This window comes from Betta splendens, chromosome 4 (genome assembly GCF_900634795.4).
Source record: "Betta splendens chromosome 4, fBetSpl5.4, whole genome shotgun sequence".
NCBI classification, from domain to species: domain Eukaryota; kingdom Metazoa; phylum Chordata; class Actinopteri; order Anabantiformes; family Osphronemidae; genus Betta; species Betta splendens.
In genome coordinates, this window is record NC_040884.2 from 25,078,089 (window position 1) to 25,098,841 (window position 20,753).

The window sequence follows — 20,753 nt, forward strand, 5'->3', positions numbered from 1 at the left end:
GTTCTGATTGATTAACAGGTAACAGAAGAGGGAGAGCACAGTGTGACTGGGGGTGTCTACATCAGTCCCACTGGCAGCCTCACTCGATCCCGCAACAAAACGACGAGCGTCTGTTGTTTGACAGCAAGCGCTGGCGACATCTGTTGCCGGGGCGATGGGATGCCAAATGGTGCTGCGGTTGGTTGGTCGGTCAGTCAGTAAGAAATGGTTTCAAATTTTTGCATGACAAATATTGCAACCCATAGTAAAGGAACATAAAAAAGGAAACACTTTGTCTTCCACATAGGTACAAATGAACACACACATACACAGTTTGAAGAAAAGCATGTAGACAGACATTCAGGTATGCTGAAGGCCGCTCGGGCCTGTGTGTGTCCCTCTGATTAACTCCAAGTAAACAGCCTGTCTTTGGAAAAGCAAGACACACAATTCAGGACCCAAGTGAGGACCACAAGCTGAGGAATGAAGACTGAATGCTATTGATTGGGAGGAGAGGCATTTGACCTCCCCCAGCACACACTGCCCCCTACTGTCTGGATTTATATACATCAAAGAAACATGGGGAAAGAGGGAAGGGTTGCAACAACACATGCACACAACCAGTGAATCCAACAGTGACGAAAAATTCTAAAAACAAGGACCCGTCCAATGCCTAGAACCCAAATCCTCCCACCCTTTTTTGTTTCGATAACCAAAATATCCCCCACCCCTCCTCCACCCATTCCCAAGTCTTTCCTTCCTCCTCGTCTCCGCACAAAATCACAGGTCATTCCTGTTGGTTTCTATACAGTTATACAATATCCATGCACAAAAGAAAAAAAGCGCACCTTCCTTTCAACAGGAGGTGCTGGTCTTTAGTAATCTAAGCACACCAGGAGCACTTGAACACACCCAGGAACCTTCAAAAGTAACTGTGAAATAGTTTTTTTCTTTTTTTTTCCGAGAAAAGACAACTTAAAGGCAGAAGAAAGCTAACAATGCGTAAAATGTTATTCCTACTTTGGTTTAACACCAGATTTTTGGTTTAGAATTCAGCCCAAATCACGTTTTTGTCCTTTTTTTTTATCCTTTTATTGAAGCCGCCCGTTAGAGAGCTTTGCACTCCAAAGCTCCCGCCCCCTCTCTCTACTCTAGTCTTCTCTTCTGTCTTTTCTTTTCTCACGTAACCCTCCACAGAAACATTCACAATGTCTTTTCCTTTATGAAAACAGTAAGTACATGCCGTAGCAAAAACAAACAATAGAGAACGTACGAGAAAAATGAGCAAACAAATAAAAGGAATTTAACAGTATAAAGCTTCAAGTCACAAGTTCCAAAACTAACTATCATAGTATCATAGTTTCATAATCATTGTTATCATTAGCAGTATTATTTTCAGTTTAAATTACATAAAGTTTACATGAAAGGTTTTTGAGGTATTTCAGAATTAATTGTCAACACAGGCCTACCGGGTCTTAGCACTAGCCAGGGGGAGAGGTCGTCTGCACAGACAAGGTGGAGGGAGGAGAGAATTGGTGTCTATAAACTGTCAGCGAGTCGTTCCACATGTTTCCAGTGCAGCCTCTGTGCTTGCACGCCGTGGAGAGAGAGAGAGAGAGAGAGAGAGAGAGAGAGAGCGAGAGAGAGAGAGAGAGAGAGAGAGAGAGAGAGAGAGAGAGAGAGAGAGAGAGAGAGAGAGAGAGAGAGAGAGAGCGAGAGAGAGAGAGAGAGAGACTTTAAGTGGCGGGTTTCTACAACCATAGCCCCGCGGAGCGCTTCGAGCCTCTGCCTTTTACCCCTCTTGTTCTCTGTTACACAAAAATATCTCTGATGTGAGAGGGGTAATGCGGCCGAGAGCCAAAGCGCACCGGGCTCGGAGAGAGAGAGAGAGAGAGAGCGAGCGAGAGAGAGAGAGAGGGAAAAGTCCAAACGCAAAGGCCGTGAGCTACTAGAAGATCAACGATACAGCAACAAAGACTCCGACAGATTAGGGAGTAACATATAATTTTGTTTCAAATAAATAGTGTATAGAAAAATGTTTTATAGACTTTCTACATGATAAAGTGCTTGTATTCTAGTGTATCAAGATGGAAAGTCAATATGGGAGAAAATGCTTACACAGCCCCCACTCTGTGTCCCTCTCTTTGGCCCCCATTTCTGTCCATCCAATTATGTGTGTGTTGTCTGTGTGTGAGTGTGTGTTTGTTTATGTGTGTGTGTGTGTGCGTGTGTGTGTGTGTGTGTGTGTGTGTGTGTGTGTGTGTGTGTCCAGTGCAGTCCCACCCGTGGTTGAAGGGAAAAGGCACTCAACTCTGTCTGCAAGGCAGCCACCTACTACTCTGTGGCATGATGCAGTCCGACTGCACTGTTAGCATCAGTGTGTGTGTGTGTGTGTGTAAAACATCCTCTGTGTGTGTGTGTGTGTGTCTGTAACAGCTCTGGACAAAGAGGGAGGGCTCTAGTTTTTGGTTTGTTTCCCCCTAGGCAGTTTGGGACCGGTAGGCTGCAGTATCTTTGGTATCAGTGGCGGTTTCACAAACCACTCAGCTTAGTGAGGTAGCCACATTGGTTCTCACTACAAACAAATGTCACTTTGTCAGCCTTAATACCTAGGGCTGAAACTAGCAATTTACCTATGCTCACTGAACTGTTTACCACAAATTGATTCGAGCTCATCGTCCTCGGGCGACGTTAACTCACTGCTTACAGCAACGTGAAGTTAGCCGGCGCCTCCCCATCAGCTCCTCTACAACGACCGTCTCTTATCTAATCTGCACCGCTAATCTGACTACATTGTTGGAAAAAATGCTACAGTTGCATCTTAAGACCATACAGATAACTACTGAGTCCCGAGGTCGAGCCCACCGCCGCCGCCGCCTCCTGCAGTAAAACCCACTGAGTCAGCCAGGACATTTGGAGGTCATTCCCCCCCCCCCCCCCCCCCCCACGTTCACCCCGCTCTCGAGGCTCAGTTTGAAGGGGGCTGAGAGGACCATAGTTCAGACACGATTGGCCGAAGGAGAGAAAGCGTCCGTCGTTCCCTCTCTTCAGCAGCTCCCTGTTTTTCTTCTTTTGCTCCTTCTTGTGATGAATGTCTCCTCCCGGTCTATATTCACATAGAATGCGCAAAACTCCTGTCCTTCCGTGGTCTCATTCTTGCATCCCTCTTTTTTTTTCCTTTTAAAAAGTCCTCCCTTTTTTTTTGTTTTTGATTTATCAACAAGGTGCCTTACTTATGCACAACAGAGCACAATAGTAACAAGAAATAGAAACTTTGTGTCTATGGTACTAATTAAATACCCGCATCAATATAGAGAGCAAGAGAGAAAGAGAGAGGGCAACGGGGTTAGAGGGACAGGAGGTAGAGAACCAAAGATAGAATGAGAGAGACTTTTCTTCCCCTTCAAAATCTGTCCAGTGACGTGTTGGAGACATTTCTTGGAGTTTGTGACACAGCCTGCGTGCGTGGTCGCCCACACCGTCGTTTGAGGTTTGGTTATTGTATGCCCTAAAATCGAATTCTTTTTTTTCTTGCTTTTAATACAAAAGTAGATTTAATTCACTTAAAAGCTGATTGTTGGCTGCTATGGCACACGTCGCCCATCGCCTGCGGGCCTCTCCAGCTCTGCGTGAACCCTAGTACCGTATTCTGTGATTTGCATTAAGGCAGTAAGCATTGGCACTAATTATTGTTTGCTTTGGACAAGTGAGTGTGGCGTTAGCGGCTGGAGGCGGCTTCTATGAGAAAAACCAGAGGATTCGGCTTGACTCTGGCCTCGTATCGGCCTTTTTGGAAACAAATGGTTTGGGAAGATCGAAAAATCCTGTAGATTAAGCCTCCGCTGCACCTAAGACGTGTCTGTCTCTGGAAACCTTCTCTCTTTTGCACCTTTCTATCCCCTCGTTTTGTCGTTCGTGTTTGAATTTTGTCATTTTTCAGATTCGGATTGGTTAAATAAATCCCTGCCTTTTTGCTAAATCCCTGTGTTTTCAGCGTTCAGTTTAACCATCCCCCTCCTTCAGCTTCACCGGTGCTGGTTGGATGAGGAACAACAATAGGATAATGGTTAGCTATTGATCTGCCTTCAAAGAGCTGCGAGGGCCCGAATGTGTTGTGCCATGACTTCTCCTCAGCATCTAGTGGCTCTTCCCTCCCTCTCCTCCACTCTGAACCCCCTTGCTCTGCTGGATTCAGGTCTCTGCTGTGGACAGCAGGGGGCACTGTTGCTCTGTCAGCACGGGCAGGACCAGGGAGGGAGAGGTGTGCTGCTGCTGTAGTAGTGAGGCCTTTGTGTCCCCATCTCCACTGGGTTCCGTGTGCTCCTCTTACACGCTGCTCCTCGTATGCAGCTGTAATGTAGTTGGCTGGATGCCCGAGCGCGTTGTCGTCGCCGCTCGGTTCTCCGTTATTGATCAGAGGAAAAGCTCCCAGCAGAACAAGGAGCGTGTCCAGACATCTCACCCACCTCTCCTGTTGGTCAGAGAAACGCAGACTCTAGGCTCAGGCTAAGAGGAACAGCGACATGTCTCCCTACAGGCCTTCAACATCTGTGCAAAAAATATAGACCTGGGCCTGGAAGACCTGAGTATCTGCTGCCAAGGGTCTTGAGTTTCACCTTCAGGAGGGGTCAAGGCACCGCTCTCTCCGTCTGCATCGATTCATTTTTCAATTCATTAGTTTGCCGTATGATCAGGCTGAGCTGCTCTCTGAAATGGCTGGCCATCAGGGAATACCTTTGGCTGAGGAATGAAGGAGACTACAGGAGGAGGGGGAGGTAGAGACGGCGAACCGGGAAGCCTTGTTGTTTTTTTCATAGGTTTGCGTGGTTTCCTTTGTGGCGGCCTCGCGTGTGCAGGACGGGGGCTCGGATAATAAGGCTGTGTGCTGTTCTGTTGTCAGATTTATTGCCGTTCTTTCGCCCTTGTTGCTTCCGTGTGCCGGCGCGGTGGGGACGTGTGAGAGGGGAGCAAGGAGGCAGACACAAAGGAGGCGAGCGGGGAGGGAGAAGCAGAATCAGCGGCTACTTGCTCGACGAGGGAGGAGGCCGGCATAATTCAGAACACCGTCCGACAAAAACATCTAATCTTTGGTGTCTCTTTACTTTGTCAGATGCCATAAAAATGATTTTCTTTCAAAAAAGACAGAATCAATGATTGTCCTTGTGTGAGTAATGCAAAGTGGACCTGACTTCACAATTCACCCTTAGATTATGCTTGTTTCAGGTGAGAGCTTGAAATTCTGACAACAAAAGATGATTGCATGGCACAAGGGACTTCGGGGCGGAGGACACATTCAGACGGTCCAGGCCAGGCCGGCTTGTTACCAACGGGCTTCACAGGCTCCGACCTGGCTCCCCGGCCCTCTGAAGGCCCTCGCCTCCTCTCAGGCCTTGGAGAAGGTGGTGGCAGAAGTGCCGGGCTGGCCGGGGCTGGTGCCGTGGTCGTCGTGCCAGCGGTCCACACAGCGGCGCCGGGCGTTCATGAAGAAGTTGCTGACGGTGCTGAGCTCCAGGCCGAGCTGCTGGGAGATGGTGATCTGCATTTCCTTGGAGGGGCGCTTGTTCTCCTTGAAGATGGCGATGAGCGTGCGGCGCTGCAGGTCGGTGAAGACCAAGCGTTGCTTCTTGGGCGCCGTGTTGCGGTCCTTGTGTTGCTCCTGTTCTTTGCGCTTGCAGGCTTGGTGTGGATGGCAGCGGTGGGAGGGATAGGAATGAGAGTGAGAGGCAAAGAGGGGAAAGAGAACACGAAGCAAGGTAAATATACAAAAGTCATTATTTTCACAACTGAACAACAAAGACAGTGGTTTGAGGGAAATACGGTAAGTAAATATATCATTAGCCAATAGTTAAACACCTAAAGACTAGTTTGTACAGCAGTAGAGATTCTACAACTCCATCTCTATTGCCATATTAAAGTTGATTTAAAGCTAATCCATGCCTCCTGCCCAGTGGGAATATTCCTTCCATCCTGCAGAGTGCAGACAGGGAGCCAGCCTGCGGTGAGAGAAAGATGGGGGGAGGAGGAGGAGGAGGAGGGTGCGCGACTGGCTGTTGCCTGCTAGCTGGAGACACTGCTGTTTGATTCAATATTAATGCAGTTTGAGTCGCAATGGGGGACTGAGTGACTGTTGCACAAAAGTAAGCATTTTGTGTGTATGCGTGTGTGTGTGTGTGTGTGTGTGTGTGTGTGTGTGTGTGTGTGTGTAAATGAGAGATAGAGGAGGGGCAGAGGCAGGAGAAAAGACGGGAGAGAAAAGAACAGAAAAGGTGGAGGAGTAAGACAAAGTGTGAGTGTGTGTGTGTGTGTCTGCGTGTGTGCGTGTGAGTGCATACGAACCAAAGAGAGAGTTGAGAATAGGAGGGAGGGGCAGCAAGTGAAGGAGAAAGAGCGATATTGACCGACTTTGCTGTAGGAATTGGGGGGTTCTCTTGAGGGACTGAGGTCAGAATCCCCCCCCAGCAGGTCTACAGTCTGCTACTTCAAACAGAGCCCACTGGAGCCCACTCTATTGAGCTCTGAGAGGGTATTTATAACCCACTAGCCCCCTCCCCAAACGCAAACACTTGAGAGGTGCTTGCTCTGGCTGCTATAAGCCCTTCTCATACACAGAGCAGTTTTCAAAAGAAAACATAGCATGTGTAGTCTCGTGCGTTTGGGAGAGGGAGGGGGGGCTTGTAGGCAGAGAACACCAAAATTAATAGTTAATAGAATGTTGAATTGTGGGTAAGTGTGTTGTAACTCAAGGTATTTGTAGGAGACGGTGGAAGGCAGCAGACCGGCGCAGGGCGAGAGAGAGAGAAACGGCGCCCAGAGAGTGTGTGTGTGTGTGTGCGTGTGTGTGCGTGTGTGTGTGTGTGTGTGTGTGTGTGTGTGTGTGTGTGTGTGTGTGTGTGTGTGTGCGTGTGTGTGTGTGTGTGCGTGTGTGTGTCTCAGGTTAAGGCACCACCTCTGCAGCCACACGTTCCCCCTGCTGGCTGACGATCGAATCCTGCCACAGCGGACTGTGTGTCCCTCTAAGCTTCCCTACTGTCTCAATAAAACGAGAGCAAATTGGAGAAAGAAAGGGAGAGAAAGATGCCATCCCTGTGGGGTCTCCACCTGCTGCCGTCGGGACTGTCTGATACTTTCATACTCTCCTTCAATAATGTCTCACTCCCACAATCTGTGTGCGTGCGTGTGTGTGCGTGTGTGTGTGTGTGTGTGTGTATGTGTGTGTGTGTGTGTGTGTGTGTGTGTCTCGTTGCATTCAGGGACAGATTTTTCTTCCAGTCAGTGTTTGGGGGGAGGTTGTGATTATGCTGAAGAGGCTGGGGCCAGGCAGTGGCGCTGTGTGTCTAATTACAGTGGAACAGAGCCCATTGATCAGTCATTGCAGTCCAATCTGTTTACTACAGATGTCTAACCTGCACACAGGCCCATCCATCATATTCCACATCAACACTGCAGCTATGTACTGTACATGTCACACAAAGGCACACAAACTTGTTCAGATGTGTATCTATGGTGTTTACATCATCATGTGTATACAGTAGAGAGACGCAGATATAGTAATGAGGAGCAGAATGACGATGTCATAGGGTTTGGATTCTTCAGTGTCACAGTGAGATGAGTCTCATTAGTTTAGCAGCTACAAGACAAACCATTAAAGCTCCAGAAAAGAAAAGGAAAAACCAACAAAAAAAATTTAATTTGTGAGTAAATCGTCAACACTGATGACACTGACTGTTTCTGTTCACACCATCGGCCGCACGTTTCTGGCTTTCACTTTATTAGGTTTTTCTGAATATAGAGGCATGAATGCGTTCTGGTGAACCTGTAGCACCAAAACCAGCTAAATGCCACCAATTAATTCCAGGGACAAACACTCGTAGCGATTTATTAACAAATTGATTCGTTTCTCATGCATCAATATGACGACAACCTATTTGAAAACACATTTGGACGCGCCATCTGGAAATCTTTTTAAATCTTTTGTTTGTGCATCTGTTTCAAGCAAACATCGAGGACGGACAGAAATCTTTATAAAGCTTTATAAAAATATATAAATTTTAGGTCAAATTGTGATGCTTTAATATTTTTTTTCAAAACTAGACTGAATAAAATATGAAAGAAGAAATTTATTCTATATAACTATGAATTAGAACATGCTACCTTAAATCCTTCTGTTACAAATAAAACTGTTATTATTATTATTATTATAAGCTTCTGATGGGCCAAAGGAAAACTAGCAGCTTTGTTATCAGCTAAAATAGCTGTAGGATGAATCACTCCAGACCCAGCTGGGCAGATAATACCGCTCAGTTGCCATAAGATGGTTGAGAACGTGCACCTGACGGAGCAAAAGCAAAACATACTTCCAACCATCTCCTCAGCAACAAAGCAGGTCCAGCATTTATCATTTCACAAGCGATGCTGAAATGTTGCACTGGAGCCGTTTTGTACACAGTGTGAGTGTTGCTGATGCAATCAGAACCCTGCGTTATGAGACATGATCGTAGACGTGGTCAGATGCACGGATGCTCTGCTTTTTTTTCTTTTTTTTTTTAAACACTTGCAGGGGTTCGGCTCGGCGCTGACCGCGGAGAAATCACTCCTCTGCTCGGCACAGACGCGCCATCCCCTCTGGGTTTAACTTGTGGGGAAGACGATTCATTTCCCAGCAGGGCCATGAGCCTAAACATGCGTCAAAGCTCTGCCAGGTCTGTTTGAAGGTTGAGGAGAGGCATCAAAGTAATGCTAAAATACATTACATGTATTGCCCTTCACAGTCACAGCAGCTCAACATTGCTGAACATGTTTGAGAACACTGGGGGGGGAGACACTGGAATAGCCTAAAACAAATTCCACAGGATCAGAAAGACCTGGTGTCATAAAGCAGGAGATGCTCTAATATTTAGCACAATATCTATAAAACATTTCACATATTTGGCCTTAATATTTTGCTACTTACAGCTGATATTTAACTAATTGTGAACAGTTTTTCAAATGTGTGGTTTCAGGGCTTGAATATTCTTTACTGTCCACTGACCTTTGACAGGTAAGAATGAAATCACCTTTAGTCCTATACCTTTAAAATCTAGAATCTTAATCTACCTAAAAAATATTATTCCCATATACACATTTTTTTCTATCAGAGACACTTTAAATACGCCACACATTTTCTTCTCTACAGTATTTTTCAGGTTCATGCTCATCCGACTGCCTACAGAACTATTCCAACATAATAATGGATTACTAACCGCTTGTAAGGTTAACTGGTCGTCAGTTTTTTTTATTTAAAATAAGTTTTTTTTCTGGATTTTGAACAACAAATATAGTATATATTCCCTGCTTTTAGTACGATCAGCGCGTGAAGCTGAGGAGCGTTACTCTCTTAATGTCCCTCCACAGCCAATTCAGACGTTCAGCCTCTGTCTCCACCGGAGAGTCACGTCCTGCCGCCCCATCGACCGCTTGCTTTGTGCCGGTCCGGTCGGCAGGTGTCGCTCTCGCCGTAGCCCGGGCTGCACGGGGCGCCACAGAGCGCTGCCTTTGCTACAGGCGCTGGATTTAGTAATCAATATCGATCGATCGGTGAGGAAGGGGGCCCTGATTACTGAACCAAGCTCGGCGTAGAAAAGAAAAAAATCGATCATTGCAGCTTTTAGAGCTACAGTAGGCACCGAGCAGAGAGACGGACATAAACTCATGCACAAAGAGCAACCGGACAAGAGCAGAAATCGTGGTGTGGCGCTGAGTGTTTTGCGAGGCGCACTCCCCGCTGCGACACGACCAAAGAGAAACGCCATTTATATAACTCGCTATTCCGAGCTTTTAACGGGACCTGGCCCACTTTGAATGGATCCCTCAGGCTCCTCACACATATGTAAGGATTGATTAACAGCAGTCTTGGTTTTAGTCAACACATGTATGTTGTATCATAAGTTGTATCACTTTGATATTATTTCCCACGGATGCAAAATAAAACCCTAAATCCACTTGCAGGTGAATTCAAGGACCCGCTAGGTTGGATTTAATAGTCGTGCACTTTTTCTGTTTTAATCTATCAAAATACTTCATGGGGGAACTTTATGCTTTATGCTCGGCTGGAAACGTTATGACTCGGGCCTATTTCTTTTCCACTGATGACATTAATATGCTTTGCTTCACGACAAACCATGCGAGGTTAAGAGAAAGGCCCTGGGTGTTCGATATCGATCGATAGATTCGTGAATAATTCGTGTGTGAAATTCAGTTCGTCCAATTAATTATGCCTCGGAGGGGGGTGGGCCCAGGGAGGACGCTCGTGGGGAGGTGGAGACATGAAAATACGCCAGGACGGAAGGAGGGTGGAAAGTAAGGTGGTGATCCAGCGTCCCGCGCGCATTGAAATGAGAGGTTTTGGAGAGGAAACTAAGTAAATGATCAGCAGCTTCTTCCTGCCCGTTTCCTGTATGACCTAGCTGTCTTAGGCCTCCGCTGCCCCTGCAGATGCGAGTTCATCTTGAGCATTAATCATTTATTGATCAACACTGCCCTTCCTGCTCATGATGAGAAAGTCAAACCGCCTAATATTGCGCCTATGAAACCATGATTACGCATCTGCATCTAAATGTTTTCCTCCCATTCGCGTTTGGAAATCCTTCCTCGGTTTGGAATTCAACCACGGAGCCCAGTTTGTGATTCACGTACAGCAGACGAGGTCAAAGACTGTTGATTTAATTAATTTACCAATAAACATGTTTTTCCGGCTACGGTGTGGAGCCTTTGCACACACACACACACACACACGCACACACACACACACACACACACACACACACACACACACCGACTCCTTCACACGGCTTCTTTCCATTCCTCGCCACTAATCCATGCAGTGCGCGTGCAGTTCCGTCGTTCTCCATATAAACGTGCTTGGGCGTTTCGATATTTAAACCCCAGTTTATTTAATAAGTAACGTGTCTGCTATTTTACATGGACTGTTGCCCTAAAGATTGATGCCGCACGCGCACAGCCCTCCGTGGCATTTATTCCATTCGGGCTGCGGGGCAGTGCCAAACTCTCCCCTCTCTCGCCAGGCCCAAACACTCCCAGCTCAATACTCCTTAATGTAATGAGTGAGAATTGGTGTTAATATACTGATAAAGCGACACAATTTGTTTGTTTACCTTCTCTCGCGACTCGGCTGCGAGGCATTTCTTCTTCGGCACTTCAATAACACTCAACCTGAACTCAGTTACACTTTCGCCCACCTCAGCTCGCCAAGACTCCGTCTGCGACGCGTTTCCCGTCGGATTTGCTGGATCAAAAATCACAGCCGCGCGTGCATTTAAATATATGTTGTGATCATTTTTAACATGTCAAAAACACATTTTTGTGTCGGTGTGAGAGTCAAATAATTTATTCTGCCCTGTTTCCTATTAGCGACCCAGTGGTAAACCTCAAAAATTGCACAGAGCTAACAAAAAAGAAATTCAATAATCAGTAAAGGCTGCAGCCTGTGATGATCGCACTTCTTATGAGGTTTAAGATCATTAAATGCACTCAGCCATTTAAGCGCGTGATTGAGAGAACCACATGACTGAATTTTAACCTGCATGATTATTTATTTTTACCAGGGTAATGGCAGCCTTGGTCTGCACGTGCTTTTAATTTGTATGACTGCATCCATTGTTACAGTGATAGTCGTATCTGCGATGGTCATTGATTCTACTTATAATTGCTTTGGCCAGTTATGCGTAATAGACGCTGGTGCTTTATTTTGTAGAGACACGGAGGAAGGCCCAGGGTTTCATTACGCACAAACAACAGGTGAGGGACCATCGTGCGTGTTTAATTCGCATTCTCGTCCTTGATGGGTTTTGTGTATGGTCGGGTCTTATACTAATTACAGCCTACAGCCCTAAAACTAGCGAGAGTGACTGAAATGTCAGCTCAGTGTGTAATAAAGAGTTTGGTTTTCCGTCATAAATATGGGAATATAAATGAACAGACGGCAAAAAATAAATGCATATAAAACAAATGGCGTCCGTCTTGCATTCCATTTGAGCGGTGTGAGCCTATTTATGTGACTTCTTTCTTACGTCTTGAATAGTGTTTACTTACGTTACAAAGCGGTGTACATCACTGCAGTGGGTGTTTATTCTGAAGAATTAACTAAAATCTGAAAAAGTAAAAGTAGCTCAACGGAGTTGTTACCATTTAATTCTGGCGTGTCCAGAGGTTAGATCAACGATCTAACCCAAGATCTTCTGCTCATCACGGATGTTGAAATGCACAGATGAAAATTTAAATTACATCGCAGAGTTGATCAAAACCTCACTTCTCTGTAAATATCAGCTGTCACTTCACTTCTTCACTTCTCATTTCTTACTTGCTGCAGGAGGATCCGCAAACTGATCTGCAGTCAGATCACACCGTTTACTCTCCACGGGCACGCAGACAGCTTTTCAATATGCAGGAATTTTTGAGATTCAATTCATTACAGTTCTCATTCAATCAAAAGAGGTGAGAAATGTCTGTAATACTGCGCTTATTGCAGTGATCTAATTTTGTTTCCTTTGGTTATTTTCTCCAGTGCAAAGACAAAACATATTAAATTTAAATGAAGTAGTAGCTTATCTTATTATTCTGTAGCCCACTGCATCTTTAATTTAAATGTTTTATTTAATCTTATATTTTATAGATTGAGTTTTGGCAAATAAAATAAACGTTTTTTTTTTATTCTTAAATTTACTTTAGAGCAGTTTTAAATTATTTGAATAATTAATGTCACAACGTTTGAGACTTCTTCTAATAATATAAAATAATGATTAAAAAATAAAATAATAAAAATATATACTTTATTACTGTGTGTGTGTGTGTGTGTGTGTGTGTGTGTGTGTGTGTGTGTGTGTGTGTGTGTGTGTGTGTGTGTGTGTGTGTGAGAGAGAGAGAGAGAGTGAGTGAGTGAGAGAGAAAGCGATCCAGAAATACTGTAGAAACTGTAAATCAGCGTTTTCATAACAACTCAGCAAAGCCACAAATTAAACAAAATAATTTCAAAACAACCCACAGCCAGTTCGTTCTAGTTAATAGCATGTAATACAAAAGCTATATGGGCTGACATCGATTCATTCATCAATTGATTTCACAGTCGTTTTGTTCCTTTGTTGATCTGTGTGGGGTTGCCCAACCGGAGTTTCGGGTTGCATCTGTGGGTACGATAAGCTGTGTGTGTGTGTGTGTGTGTGTGTGTGTGTGTGTGTGTGTGTGTGTGTGTGTGTGTGTGTGTGTGTGTGTGTGTGTGTGTGTGTGTTTCTCGCGGTTTGCTTGTGATCGACCCTGAAGAAAGACTCGGAGGCTCGGTGCAGACCTGCTGTATGTGTCTCGTTTCAGAAAGGCCGAGTGAGGACGAGCCTGTTCGCTTCACACACTGCATTGCAACATAGACAGACAGATTTTATTTGAAATATGTGACATATTTAACCCAAACTGTGGCCACTGTCGTCCCTCTGAGTTAGAATCATCTTAAGAAAATGGTGGAAGATGCTTTTTGTCGCCTTCTGAGAGTTATATTGGACGAATTCCGCAACTATGAAGAGATTAAATGTCTGATATGCACTTATTTTATACAAACGTTGCAGTGTTGAATTGCACAGCCGTCACTCCTCTCTTTAATTGCGTAGACAATGTCCTTTCCTTGTATTCTGCGCATTAAACAAGCCATTATCGGGCCTTTAATAAGCGATGGCCTGTCAGGACGTCGGATAAGGAGCCAGTGTGCGGCCACTCCGCCAACTCACTGCTGCCTGGTGCCGCTGGACGCAGATTTATAACCCCTCTCCCTACAAAAAGTAATCCGTTACTTGTTGCACACGCCACTGTACAAGCTGCGCGCGTGCAAGCGCAGAACGCACGCACGCACGCACGCACGCAAGCACGCATGGACCAGACCAGGTTTTTGGGGCATCCCGGCATTACGTAACATTGCTTCATAGACACAGCTCTGACGAGCTCTAGTCAACATTTTAATTGCAAGACAGCACCGTAGCAGTCGCTTATATAGGCTCTCACGTGAACTGGCACAGATTATGAAGAGTCAGAAGCCAAAGACTGGTGTGTTATTTATTGGGCTTCTTCACACACGGTGAACACACACATCCTACAAAATCTTTTCTGTGCAGCCACTTGACTCCAGAGCACAAGGACGAATGATCAGATTTAATTATGATTATCTGAGGTTTGGGTCCTTTGTATTTTTGTCTGGAAAGGGGGGCTGACGCGGTGCCATTAACCCTTTGGTTGTAGCCGCGTGCTTTAGTCGACTCTGCCAGCAATTTGATTTAAAGGTCATTCTCTCCTATCGATCCGGTTTTAGCGAGGGGGCGACGGAGTAGCGTAGGAATTGATCATCTAAAATAGAAGAGACGGTATTCGAGACTGTACAGAGTCCAGACTTCCACTGCATTTATAATTGCAAAGCGTGTGTGTGTGTGTGTGTGTGTGTGTGTGTGTGTGTGTGTGTGTGTGTGTGTGTGTGTGTGCGTGTGCGTGTGTGTGTGTGTGAGAGAGAGAGAGAGAGAGACAGAGAGAGAGAGCGCAGACTCCCGCATCACTCGGACTAATCTGATTTTTATTAAAATTGTATTCTTTTGAATAATAAGGTCGACATGGTCAGAGCATTGTGTGCAGGACGGAAGAGTGTGGGTGGGATGTATAATGAGCAAAAAGAGGTTAAATCACTGTGAACCTTAAGTTGCCTCACACTGTTAATCCTGCTCCCTCACACACAGCGAGGGGAGCTACCTCTCTTGACTTTAAACGCAGCATTTGACTGTTTTGACCAGGGCACGCGGCGAGGTGAGCAACAAGCCGGAGTGAGCGCGGGCAAGGGTTTATTAGTCATTCTGTTGTGTGTTATGAAGGGTGAGCTGTTAATAGGAGAAATGGTGTTGCATGGTGGATGGGGAGGGGAAGAGGGGGGGGGGTGTTGCATGGCTGCATGGCGCAGCTCCAGAGATGGAAAGGAGAGGCCGGGGAATGGAAATCGATACAGATTCAGGGCTCGCCAGATCGGCCTTAACAATGTGGCGCAGACGCACTCAACATCCCGATCACATACAGGGGAAAAGAGGCGGGGAGGCGACACATATGCGGACTGTAGCCGCGCTACGTCGAGCAAGATGGGCAGCAATGGCTTCCAGTTGGAAAAAAAACAAATCAAACGCTCCTCTTAAAAAGCAAACGTTTCACTTAAACTTCCCAATCAAATATCATATTTAACGATCCATTCATTATTATATTATAGCAAGTCAAATGCATTCATATACCGCAGCAGCCACAGTTAATGTGTCCTATTCATAGCGGCTTACGGATAATGATGCAAGTCGTGGGATGTCACTCCAACGGGTCTGAGCTAGACTGAACCCGAGGTTTTAACCAAATAGCCTCGAGGTATAACCTCAAGAAATGGCTGTTGCTCTCCCACCAGAGGATTTCAAAGGCGATGCTTGTACACGCATGTCTCAGTACTTACAGCACACGTTGCTGTGCTTAACGAACAACGAGCCTCAGAAACCGCAGCTGCACTGTTTACTCCCCTATCTTCCCCTCACACATCAATTATTAACGTACCAATCGATCATTTCGCAGGCTAACATCAAGCCATCTCTTCATGAGGAAAAAAAAATCCTGTTTTAGATTATCCCGCATCAATCACATCTTAATGCCCCTTCCAATTAAGCCCATTATCCGGGCTCAAATGACCAAAAAGAGTAACCCTCCTGACTATTTTTTGTCGCTGCAGGACATTTTGATGAGCAACCCAGTTTCTGCTCCTCGGCTCCCCAAAACAGCTAGAGACGGGATTTAAATGGAAACCCCCCGGATGGCTTAGTGCTGGACAGAAAAGCAGGACGCACGGTGGCGTGATTGACGCGGCTGTGGATTGTAATATTGATCGCAAGGGTGGAAGCTGTTGGATGAAAAAAAATGATGTTTAGGGCCTACAAGAATGCTATTAACTATGGGGTGAATCGGGAGGACTCCAGTTCACCACCTTGGGCTGCCCTCAAAACAGAGGCGAGATCGGGCAGTTTAGACGAGACGCGTGTTTCAGCACTCTGGACAGCGCCCAAGCCTGTTAAAACGGGAAACTGAGGGAAAATGTTTCTCCTCATAAAAGTCACTTTGAAAATATACATTAATAGGCTTTTCTGGTCGACAAGAACATAAAGCTGAGTCAATTTGCATAATTTTGTCTGAACGATGAATAAGTTAATGCGACCAAATAAAATAATATCCAGGGTATAAAACTAAAGGCTCAGGTCAATAATGATATATTTATCAAGGTACAGTGAAGCACCGTGGGTAGCATGGGGAAGGGGCGCAGCGTGACTGATTCGTGGGGGGTTGCTGGATGGGAACTGGACGACTATCGCTCCAGGATTAGGCCTGTGTAAACTGCGTGTAGTCCATTGAAACATGACTAAAGGCCTTCCACCCTAATTTTCCACAATGTTTTTTGTCCGTGTCCTGTGGGTCCTGACCTGCGCACTCTGGCACGTGCCCTGTCCATTCAAATGATAATGAACCAACTGCGCTTTTGAGTGGGAGAGAAACGAAGCCTGACATGCCGTGGCACCTCTAGACGGGTCAGGGGAAAGACATATGCTTCCTGCTAATACAACACTGTATTTGTGGGATCTGAGTCATTCGCGATATTTTCTGCGTTCACGGTCTAAAAACACACAATCGCCGTACAGTGACTGTGTGAGCCAGACCCCGTTTAGGGCTCGAGAGTGACGGTAAATAACTCACAGATCACCACGATTGAAGCGGAGAAACGGTGAGCAGTGGCGTTTTCTCCTCTTTTTTTATCACAGCTGTTCCGTTTCCCCCCGTTTCTGGTTTACGCCTCCCACTCTCTGCTCCGGGGGAGAGACCAATGGGAGAGAGTGCTGAGGCGGGATAATTGATAGATGCACTGGCTATCCTTATCGATCAGCTCCGTATTGACCCGACCAAATACATTGAGATGGAGTGTGGAATTCAACACAGATGCAAAGACGAATTGTTTTCATCGTTAATGCGATCTTTAAATGCCTCCCAAACCTCCCTTTTGCTGGTGTCTTCCCTACTCGTGCAGCGGTGCAATGAAGCCGCCTATTTATTTATACACTGGTCGACTAATGCATGTGCTTAAGCAGCTCAGAATAAGTATAAAACCTTCCGGTTTACTTGGCCTTGGTGTTGCGAGTCTGCACGGGAGAAACACAATAGGTGGGAAAGCATGTGGGTCTGTGGCCTGGTTGCATAAAGAGATGTTAAGCGTGAAGGACACACATTCCCCCCCCAAACAGGCCTATCTCTGCTCTGTTTTCCCTTTCAGGAGTAGACTGTCGTGTGTGTGTGTGTGAGGGTGTGTGTGTGTGTGTGCGCGCAGACACTGGCATTTTCACATTAGCTAAGCAGGGCAGCTGCATTGATTTGTGTGCCTGTGATGAATTTGGAATAGTAATTTGAATTTATTGATTGATGTGGCCGAGCGAGTATGGCCCTGCCTCACTTTCAACATCACAACCCCCCAACTCCCACTCCCAGCCCACATGCGCACCGAGGATAATGGTGATTTTAAATGCAATAAGTAAAATGTTGCTCCGTGCATTTACATAGGAGTCATTTGTCATTTTTTCCAACTGGATTTTCTCTCGGTTCTAGTGTGACGGCAGCTTACACGCTGAAACCTTCATTTAACATTAGCGCAAACGTGTCCCGGTATATATTTTTAAATTAGAATATTTCATAACGTGCCGTCGTGGGATGAAATTAAGTTAAGAGGGCGGCCCCTTATTTAAGTCAGTCTTGAGATGTGCGCGCACGCACGCACGCACACGCACGCCTAAGCTGCCCTGACGGTAAAATATGCAGCAGGTGTGCACTAAACAGAGCTGTGCCGCTCCACGTCAATTGAATTGGGGGGTTTTATCCTGACGCCGGGTGTGGAAGATATAAAACCCCACAGCCCAATTAGCTTTAACAGCAGTGGCACTTAAAGAGACAATTGTGGAGTGTTTAAATCTTTATTTACCAGAACCCCACTAAATGCGCAAAGGAACAATTTACATGTCATTAAGTGCTTTTCAATAGGGCATTGACTGGAACTAAAATATGCCACTATATCTGCTTAATTGAACTGTTCGCTGAAATACGACACAGAAAAGCTGATTGACGTTTGGAAGCGCAGCACATCTAAACAGGGCCTTTACACAAACGTCAATGAGAGGGGATCTCTCACTCACATCTCTGTTTTAACCTCGGCGCGACTCTCGTTTTCATTTACGCCCTGATAATCTGACCGTAATTGTTTAAGGGTATAAATAGTTGCAGGGGCGTGGGTTCGAAGCGCGGCGATTAGAGCCGTTTAATCTAACGCGCTGCAAAAAGCCACGAGGAGCGTTGAAGGAGACGGGGCGTTCAGGAAGGCAGCAGGGGGGGGGGTTGTGTCACGGTTCGTCCTTTTTACCGGGCGGAAATGTCCGTGTGAGCGAACACATGTCGTCGCACCAATCGCATTAACACCATTTCTCAGCTGCTCATTGTCCAAACAGGCCCTCGACCAACTTTGGGGGACAAGACACCCCGGACCGAAGGGAACCGCGCATCTGGTTGTCTCCGTCTTTCAGATCCAAATCGATTATTTATCATTGCGCAACTCTGAAAGGGACCTGGACCCGAAATATTGATCCGCGTGAGGTTATGTGCCCCCCCCCCCCCACCCCCCTTCTCCTTGGCCAGGCCTGAGGCAATCCTTGTTTGCGGCGACGCGCTCGTTTGAGGAAGAGGGGGCGCACCAAGTTTTGTTTGCTACAAATAAAAAAACACCCATTTGAGTCGCTGTGACCGGAGTGGAGGTTTGATTTACATTTAAAGCCGTGGCTGCGAGATTTAATCAGTTTGGGCCGCTTCCTGCTTTGATTTCTTTTGTTTGATCTGTTTGTTTGTGTGTGAGTGACTGAGAGTGGGGCACATGATGAAGGTGCGTGTAGTCGTGCTGTATGCGAGCGGACTGCGTTTGCGCCACTTCTGCTCGTTGCCTTTGTTTATACCACCTCCGGTGTTTCACAGTTTCACTGTTTATACTATCGCGGATTGCAGCATCAATCAAAATATAGATTTCCCCCAACATTTAACACCCCAACTGTCATGATGAAGTTTTACTCGATACAATCGACTAATAACTTCTAGTAATGTCTGTTTGAGCAGCTATTGACAGTCTCGCCACATTGACTTCTAATTGATCCTTCCGCATCACTCAGATTGGAAGCTGTCTCCTCACTCACCTGCAAGCCTGAGCGCTGACATCCGCTGGAACTCGGGCTCCTGGAGCCACTTCCACATCCTCCTGAACGTCTCCCGGCCAGACTTGAGTTTACTCCACGGTTTAGGATTCCTCAGCAGGTCAGACAGGGTTCCCTGGGACCGGCACAAGATCCTCTGAGCAAAGATGGCCTGGGGGATGCTGTACCGCTTGAGCTCTGCCGTTATTCGCTGAGCCACCTCCTTGGTGTTTATCTCCTCCACCTGCCCCGACCCGGCTCCCTGCCCACCTCCCACCACCGTCTGTCGGTCCCGGTCTGACAGCATGGACCCGTTTGCCTGAGAGTGCGGATGGCTGTGATGGTGGATGCCGTTCAAAGATGTCATGAGCCCGGCTCCGTGTCCCCCAAGACCCCGCGCTAGGTGCTCCTCGCCCCGGGACAGCATAGCGGCGTGCGACTCGAAGCCTCCCGAGGACAGCATCTTGTCGTTGGAGAGGTGAGCTCCGGGGCCGTAGGCGCCGAGCGTCTGCTGGGAGCTGTGCAAAGACCCAAGACCGTTGGAGAGAGGGGAGAGAGGCTGCCCCATGCCGGACATATCTTTGGGGTAGTGGCCATAGAGGTTGCTCATGGAGGCGAGGCTCCGGTCGTCTCTCATCAGGGTGAAGCTGCCGCTGACGTTGCCGGCTGCGAGTCGCTGGTGCGCCGGATGATGGTGAGCGTGCGGGTGTGGATGGTGAAATTTCTCCGAGACGGTGGAGATGGGGGGCAGGTGCTGCAGCGGCGTCAGCGTGGTGTAGGTGCTGCTCAGGCTCATCCCGGAGTCGCACGACATGGTCATCGCTGGATGCAGGGGGCCGGACAAAGCGTGGTCTGTGCGGTAGTCCCCCGCTCCCTCCAGTATCGAGGCCATGCTGGACACCATGGCTGACCGTCCGTGCGACACCAAGTTCCGATGCGACGCCGACGACTGGCGCGCGTGCGGGGAGTTCATTAAGTCGCTCGTTTGATGGGAGTGAGATACACCGTGCAGATTTCCAATGTTTTCCATTGTAAGCTCCATCGTTGAACGGATCTTTATTTCCACCCCTCTCGCCACTCTCTCGCGTCTCTCCCTCTCGCTCTCTCTCCTCTCTCACTGTCTCTCACGCTCCTTTCCAATAAATTTTGAACGATTTCAAAGCCAAGCCATTGATTGTAGTTGCCTCTCTGCAGTCAATCCAGCATGGTTTTAAAAGATTGGGTCCTGGCCACCGCACGAACCGCGCCGCGAACCTCTGCTCGGTGCGTGAAGGTGTCTGCGCCTGCTTGGATTTCTTCCGCTGTAGAGCACCTTCTACTATACCCAAAGCGCTGCTCCGCTCTCTGTGTGTATATTGACGCGCCCGCGCCCCTGTTAAGATGAGACCGAGCCTGTGCGCATGTGCGCGCCCCCGTAACGTATCCTCGCACTCGCGCACTCTGTCTGGGGCCGATCTGACGTCACTTGCCCCC

At 47.0% G+C, this 20,753-nt stretch overlaps 1 protein-coding gene across 1 annotated transcript; it reads right to left on the bottom strand.

Annotated features, from left to right (window-relative positions):
* Positions 1 to 2,921: 2,921 nt before the first annotated feature.
* On the bottom strand, positions 2,922 to 20,635 carry onecut3a (one cut homeobox 3a). The gene is made up of 2 exons (XM_029148691.3): positions 19,284 to 20,635; positions 2,922 to 5,655 (listed from the first exon to the last, which is right to left on the bottom strand). Exons 1-2 carry the CDS (start codon positions 20,320 to 20,322, stop codon positions 5,363 to 5,365), a joined length of 1,332 nt encoding a protein of 443 aa, XP_029004524.1. The 5' UTR covers positions 20,323 to 20,635; the 3' UTR covers positions 2,922 to 5,362.
* Between the last annotated feature and the right edge of the window lie 118 nt (positions 20,636 to 20,753).